This window comes from Hyperolius riggenbachi, chromosome 8, assembly GCF_040937935.1.
Source record: "Hyperolius riggenbachi isolate aHypRig1 chromosome 8, aHypRig1.pri, whole genome shotgun sequence".
Lineage (NCBI taxonomy): Eukaryota > Metazoa > Chordata > Amphibia > Anura > Hyperoliidae > Hyperolius > Hyperolius riggenbachi.
The window spans coordinates 59,212,157-59,220,263 of NC_090653.1; the positions used below are offsets into that span (position 1 = coordinate 59,212,157).

The 8,107-nt window shown below is 43.6% G+C and overlaps 1 protein-coding gene across 1 annotated transcript; it reads right to left on the bottom strand.

Annotated features, from left to right (window-relative positions):
• Window positions 1-6,344: 6,344 nt before the first annotated feature.
• On the bottom strand, window positions 6,345-7,286 carry LOC137527330 (olfactory receptor 6C3-like). The gene has a single exon (XM_068247839.1). It carries the CDS (start codon window positions 7,284-7,286, stop codon window positions 6,345-6,347), a length of 942 nt encoding a protein of 313 aa, XP_068103940.1.
• Window positions 7,287-8,107: the final 821 nt, after the last annotated feature.

Genomic DNA, 8,107 nt, shown 5'->3' on the forward strand with positions numbered 1-8,107 from the left:
ACCACTTATCTTTATTACATTTATGACTGCATGGCGGTACAAAGCATGCTATCCGCACGCTTCTTGCCCTCATGCAAGGCCTGGGTTGTTGTGTCTCACAAAGCGTGGCCTTCTCCTCCTGCGCCTCCTCCTGTTCCATCACGTCTGCTGCTGCTGGGTTAGCGTTGCCGCGTGGTCCCTGTTTATTGAACCACTTATCTTTATTACATTTATGACTGCATGGCGGTACAAAGCATGCTATCCGCACGCTTCTTGCCCTCATGCAAGGCCTGGGTTGTTGTGTCTCACAAAGCGTGGCCTTCTCCTCCTGCGCCTGCTCCTGTTCCATCACGTCTGCTGCTGCTGGGTTAGCGTTGCCGCGTGGTCCCTGTTTATTGAACCACTTATCTTTATTACATTTATGACTGCATGGCGGTACAAAGCATGCTATCCGCACGCTTCTTGCCCTCATGCAAGGCCTGGGTTGTTGTGTCTCACAAAGCGTGGCCTTCTCCTCCTGCGCCTCCTCCTGTTCCATCACGTCTGCTGCTGCTGGGTTAGCGTTGCCGCGTGGTCCCTGTTTATTGAACCACTTATCTTTATTACATTTATGACTGCATGGCGGTACAAAGCATGCTATCCGCACGCTTCTTGCCCTCATGCAAGGCCTGGGTTGTTGTGTCTCACAAAGCGTGGCCTTCTCCTCCTGCGCCTGCTCCTGTTCCATCACGTCTGCTGCTGCTGGGTTAGCGTTGCCGCGTGGTCCCTGTTTATTGAACCACTTATCTTTATTACATTTATGACTGCATGGCGGTACAAAGCATGCTATCCGCACGCTTCTTGCCCTCATGCAAGGCCTGGGTTGTTGTGTCTCACAAAGCGTGGCCTTCTCCTCCTGCGCCTCCTCCTGTTCCATCACGTCTGCTGCTGCTGGGTTAGCGTTGCCGCGTGGTCCCTGTTTATTGAACCACTTATCTTTATTACATTTATGACTGCATGGCGGTACAAAGCATGCTATCCGCACGCTTCTTGCCCTCATGCAAGGCCTGGGTTGTTGTGTCTCACAAAGCGTGGCCTTCTCCTCCTGCGCCTGCTCCTGTTCCATCACGTCTGCTGCTGCTGGGTTAGCGTTGCCGCGTGGTCCCTGTTTATTGAACCACTTATCTTTATTACATTTATGACTGCATGGCGGTACAAAGCCTGCTATCCGCACGCTTCTTGCCCTCATGCAAGGCCGGGGTTGTTGTGTCTCACAAAGCGTGGCCTTCTTCTCCTCCTGCGCCACCCTCCTCCTGTTCCATCACGTGTGCTGCTGCTGGGTTAGCGTTACCGGTCCCTTTTCCTGGAACCTCTTATATGTATTACATTTATGACTGCATGCCGACAAAAAACATGTTACCTGTGCAAAGAAAACAGACATTTCCCGCATTTAAAAGACAGTTTTCCCTTTGAAACTTTAAAATCGATTTTCTCAAAAACTATAAGCTCTTTTTGCTAATTTTTTTTTCCTCTTGTACCCACTCCCAAGGTGCACATACCCTGTAAATTTGGGGTATGTAGCATGCAAGGAGGCTTTACAAACCACAAAAGTTCGGGTCCCCATTGACTTCCATTATGTTCGGAGTTCGGGTCGAACACCCGAACATCGCGGCCATGTTCGGCCTGTTCGGCCCGAACCCGAACATCTAGATGTTCGCCCAACACTACATGGAGGCAATCAGCCTGTGGCACTGCTAAGGTGTTATGGAGGCCCAGGATGCTTCGATAGCGGCCTTAAGCTCATCCAGAATGTTAGGTATTGCGTCTCTCAACTTTCTCTTCACAATATCCCACAGATTCTCTACGGGGTTCAGGTCAGGAGAGTTGGCAGGCCAATTGAGCACAGTAATACCATGGTCAGTAAACCATTTACCAGTGGTTTTGGCACTGTGAGCAGGTGCCAGGTCGTGCTGAAAAATTAAATCTTCCTCTCCATAAAGCTTTTCAACAGATGGAAGCATGAAATGCTCCAAAATCTCCTGATAGCTAGCTGCATTTACCCTGCCCTTGATAAAACACAGTGGACCAACACCAGCAGCTGACATGGCACCCCAGACCATCACTGACTGTGGATACTTGACACTGGACTTCAGGCATTTTGTCATTTCCCTCTCCCCGAGTCCCCAGTCTTCCTCCAGACTCTGGCACCTTGATTTCCGAATGACATATAAAAGTTGCTTTCATTTTGTTTGGACCACTGTGCAACAGTCCAGTGCTGCTTCTCTGTAGCTTAGGTCAGGCGCTTCTGCCGCTGTTTCTGGGTCAAAAGTGGGTTCATGCTTCCATCTGCTGAAAAGCTTTATGGAGATGAAGATTTCACTTTTCAGCACGACCTGGCACCTGCTCACAATGCCAAAACCACTGGTAAAGGGTTTACTGACCATGGTATTACTGTGCTCAATAGGCCTGACAACTCTCCTGACCTAAACCCCGTAGAGAATCTGTGGGATATTGTGAAGAGAATGTTGAGAGACACAAGACCCAACACTCTGAATGAGCTTAAAGAGACACTGAAGCGAAAAAAAAATGATGATATTATGATTTGTATGTGTAGCACAGCTAAGAAAAAAAACATTAAGATCAGATACATCAGCCTAATTGTTTCCAGTACAGGAAGAGTTGAAAAAACTCCAGTTGTTATCTCTATGCAAAAAAGCTATTAAGCTCTCCGACTAACTTAGTCGTGGAGAGGGCTGTTATCTGACTTTTATTATCTCAACTGTAATTTAACTGTTTACTTTTTCTCTGCTAGAGGAGAGTTCATTACTTCACAGACTGCTCTGAAAGACTCATTTTGAATGCTGAGTGTTGTGTAATCTGCACATATTATAGAGTGATGCAATGTTAGAAAAAACACTATATACCTGAAAATAAAAGTATGAGAATATTTTCTTTGCTGCTAATCTTCTAGTAATTATTCATAGTACACAACCAATTCATTATATCATATATTTTTTTTCGCTTCAGTGTCTCTTTAAGGCCGCTATCGAAGCATCCTGGGCCTCCATAACACCTGAGCAGTGCCACAGGCTGATTGCCTCCATGCCACGCCGCATTGAAGCAGTCATTTCTGCAAAATGATTCCCGACCAAGTATTGAGTGCATAACTAAACATAATTATTTGAAGGTTGACTTTTTTCTGTTTTAAAAACACTTTTCTTTTATTGGTCGGATGAAATATGCTAATTTTTTGAGATAGGAAATTTGGGTTTTCATGAGCTGTATGCCAAAATCATCAATATTAAAACAATAAAAGGCTTGAACTACTTCAGTTGTGTGTATTTGAATCTAAAATATATGAAAGTCTAATGTTTATCAGTACATTACAGAAAATAATGAACTTTATCACAATATGCTTATTTTTTGAGAAGATCCTGTATATATATTAGTTCAAAAATAAAGATTATTTCAAGCTTAATCAGTTTTGGAAGAGATCTACAGCATGATCCCTGGGCAGAACAATATAAACAAAAGGGAAGGCTATTCAAAGCAAGGTAATTGTGTGGGCAATGGGCAAAAAAAGGATGTTGGTTGTTCCCAACACTTAAAAAAAGATTAGCTTATCACACAGCTGAATGGAATGGTGAAGGAACTGCCTGGACAGGAAAGCCAGCTTGGGGGCACGTTTGCAGGGTGCTGGCACTCGGATGGTACCAGGCCAGTACCAGTACATGTGGCACAATTTGAAAATCTATCTTTGTGGATGGTCAGGGCTGAGGTCCGCAGTGTTCATCATTAGATATATAGTGAGTGAGAATGGCACATCCTTGCCTGACATGGTGGGAGAGCAGGAAGAAATCCACCTAGGCGTGGTTGGTGATAGTGAAATCGTGGTCCACGACGGTACCGGGAGACAAATGCTCCGGATGTGGAGCAGTACAGATTGGTGCTGATCCTTTTCTGCACTACGATGTCAATTATGAGAGGGGAATAATTTTCAAAAGTACTAAAGCAGGTCTGTAACTGCGGGATCTCATAATTCTGCACTGTGCTGAGCTGTCCATCTGACTCTCCATCTCTGTACAGCACAATCTTCTCTGGGAGCGCATGATTTACCTTGTAGTATTTCTGGAGAGCGGCCACAAGGTACAGCTTCAAGCCATTCATACTATCCTGATGTGGTCGCTGAAAGATTAGATTACACAGGAGTAGCAGTGGGTCAGGAAAGAATTTATGCTGGCCACACAACAAAGCCTGTCACTGAATGGGAACTCTGGCCGGCATCATGGTAGATCCATTCCAATCACCATCAGATTTTTCAGGGGAATGTTGTCCACTCTCCACAACTCTTGTTCAAGCTTTGCAATTTATCTGCAGCAAAATTTTCTGTGCATGTGCGATGCTTCTCAGTTTTGTTGGATTAGAGATTGCTTTCACATTCACAACTTGAGAAGGGCGAGGTGTTCGTACACAGCACAAGCTCTTTATGGCACCGTACAGGTCAGCGCTCATCAGCGCTCATCGGCAGGTATTAGCTCTGAAATTACCACAGTTATCAGAGTAACATATCAGGAAAAAAATTGTACAATTTTATAAATAACTCTTCACTTTTCAAATAATCAAAAAAAAAATGCATTTTTCAATTTTTAACATCATCGCCTGCACTCTCGCCAACGTGCGCACGAGCATAGCCGTCACTACACAAACATTGCCGCCAAGAGGACTGACAGTTTATGTCCTGAGAGTCTCAACTAATGACAACCCTTTGCGGCTGTTTGCGGCGGTGCATTAAACAGTGACTTTGGTCTGTCAGTGTGAAGCAGTATACTACTTACACTAACTGATCGATGTATACACACGCAAGATGTTTTTAAGCACTTTATGCCTCCAATTTAGGAATGCATTGTGATTTCTACCCTTTAGGGATTATCTACTCTGTAATTTTCACCTGGTTCGCGCAAACTCAAACTTTTGTGGAAGCTCGCATTCGCGGTCCGCAAACCCAAAATCTGATGTTCGGCCATCTCTACCTCCTAAATGCATCTTTATTCAGTCATAGAAAAAGTCCCAAAACCCAACATTTTGGGACCACACAAGGTTCTTTTCTCAAGGCAAAGCCTGCTCAAAGGCAAATATCTGTCCGCTGTTTGGGGCCACAAAGAACTTAAGTTGTAGGATAGGGTGAAGACACTTGTATGCTCTTACTAATGTGATGTGCAGTGTGCGGGTGACTGCAGCCTAAATTTGCCTGCAGCCAGGCAAATGTGGCACTTGTGGCTTCTGGATTAATCCGGTGCTGCCATAGACTTTAATTGAAAATATTGGCAAACGTGTGCCAAAAAGGAAAATCGGGCACCAGGGAACACACAATAATTATTGTTTTCTTTGAGGTTCTCTCTCAGTTTCTAAGCTGTCAACAAACTGGAATTTTGGTGATAATTATTGTTTATATTATTTTTTCTGTTTTCTCTGTATTTTTTTTTTGGGGGGGGGGGGGGGGGGTGTAGGGTTAGGTGTTGGAAAGAAGGTTTGTACAGGGGGGTTAGGGGGTTAGGCGTCAGGAAGGGGGATTTGTGCAAGGGGGGGTGGTTAGGTGTCAGGAAGTGGGTTTTTGCAGGAGGGACAGTTAGTGTTAAACACCACCAAGGGGGGGTTCTTAGGGTTAGGCAACAGCAGGGGGTCCTATGGTTATGCACCACCACCAATAGTAGAGCATCTGAAAATTTACTGATATTCTACTATTGGCACTGGTCCTGCTCCTGATTTTCCATGGTGCCCGAAATTCATATACATGTTTTTATGCACACTTAAATGACCCTGGACTTTTGGTTAAGTTCACTTTTTTACTTCTGCATGAATAAAAATTGGTAGAGAAGCTCAGTGTGGAATTGAAGGAAGTCAACAGGTTGCCCCCAAAGTGACCTCAAACAACAACATGCACATGTATATCATTTTATACTAGTATGACATTCTCATGTGAACAACGGAGAGAGGGAAATCCAGCACCATGCAAATATTTATTTAGCAAAAGCTTGCAGCATTCCAAAGCTTACATAAGCAAATATAAAGTGCAATGTCCAATAATGTCCAATACACGTGATAATGAGCCAATGGCTACTTAACTGAGGGAAAGCTGTGCTGTGGTGATGAAGAGGAAGGCAGTGGGCACCTCTGGTGCATGGCCTAATGACCATTTCACAGGAGGATTCCAAGCTTCTTCCAAGGCGTGTGCACCACATTCTCATGTGAAAAGAACTAATGCATATATGTGTCAGTTGTTCTTTATTACCTAATTTTGTATGTAAGATATACATGTGTAAATTCCAGACGTTTATGCTGTCAGATCTATTTCGTACCAACTTTGATGAAAAAGAAAGAATAGCTAGTTAATTGTAATTTCTCAAAAAATGTAGCCTCCTCTTAAAAGCTGATTTCACATCTTTATTTTTTAAGCTATAAATGATAGGATTTAATATGGGAACAGCAGCTGTATTAATCAGAGCAAGTAGTTTATTGTATTGTAGACTGTCTGCTGTGATGGGCCTCAGATACTGGTAGCTTAATGTGGTAGACAGAAGAATGGAGACTGTGATATGTGAGGAACATGTGTAGAAGGCTTTTCGTCTTCCCGTGCTGGTATGAATCTTTAATATGGCAGAGATGATATAAACATAGGATATAAAAGTTAGAAGAAAATGGCTAAGCCCCATTACAGCACTTCCTTCAACAATTAACAAAATCTGCAGAGCAGAGGTGTCACTGCAAGAGAGTTGTATGATGAGCATAGGATCACAGAAGAAATGGTTTATTACATTGGACCTGTAACAGGAATAGCCAGTCAGCAAAACAACATACGGTATTATTTCTATGAAGCCAAGAACCCAACAGGCAGCAGCTAGAAGAACACAGACTCGTTGATTCATGATACCAGAATATCTCAGGGGATTACAGACGGCTACATAACGGTCATAGCTCATCGCTGTGAGAATTAACAATTCATGGCTAAGGAAGCATCCAAATAAATAAACCTGGGCTAGACAGCTTACATAAGAAATAACATGATTGCCAGTTATACCGATGAGAAGGACCTTGTGTAGGGCAACCGTCATGGAGCTCGTATCAATGATGGACAAATTGGCCAGAAAAAAGTACATAGGAGTATGAAGATGGCGATCCAGGCAGACCAAGAGAAGAATTGTTAGGTTTCCACCAAGGGTGAGAAGGTAAAGGAGAAGAACAAGGAGGAAGAATGGAACCTGCAACCCTGGAACATCTGAGATTCCATTGAGGATGAAAAATGTCACCATGGTCTGATTTGGTTTTCCCATTGGGGTCTTGTTTTTTGAAGAATATGTGTGTGTGTTTATAGAATTCTCTGTTTTAATATTTGACTTGACTTAATTATGACAATAAAATAATATTATTGTTTGCACAGAATTCAAAATATAAGACTTAACATTATGAAAGTCAATGTTCTTCGAAGTTGGGCTTTTATTTACTGAATCCACTTCATCCCTGCCAAGCACACTACTTACCTCCTTTATAGCAGCCAATTGCTGCAGGAGTAAAAACAAGCTAGAAACAATTTAATTTGTACTGTTAATTTTCAAGGTTTTGTGTACTGTTCTGAGGTCCCAAGTAAAATATTCTCCATTTACGAAAATAAAGATCAGGTACAGTTTTGCAGGCTTCAGCATGCTGGGGACATGGCCTGTGCAGAAAACAAAAAATGTCAGTTCACAAATTAAGCTTAACCGACAATATGTATAAGGGGAGTTCAAAACAAGGCAGGCAAACAAAAACATTGCAAGGGAAAAAAAATGATTCAGTGCTAGTGAGGATGAGCTTCTGAATTCTGCAAAATTCTGTTGAAAATTAAAACTTGCAAACATGTCCACATTTGTTTTTTTTTAAGATCTTGTAATATCTTTTGTTTTCACAAAATTGAACTTAAAGTGTACCCAAGCAGGGGCGTAGCAATAGGCCCTGCAGCGCCTGCGCCCGCGGGGGGGCCCGCCCCCCCCCCTGGGGCCCGCTCGGGGCCGTTTTTTGGGGGCTGGAGGGGTGGCAGCATGAGGGGAAAGCCTTGCCCACAGTCGGCGGGGAGAGGGGAAGTTCCCCCCTCTCCCTCACCTCGGGGCTCTCCCCT

Bases quoted from the DNA above. Each gene is read 5' to 3' on its own strand.
- LOC137527330 (XM_068247839.1), bottom strand. From the start codon at position 7,286: ATGGGAAAACCAAATCAGACCATGGTGACATTTTTCATCCTCAATGGA.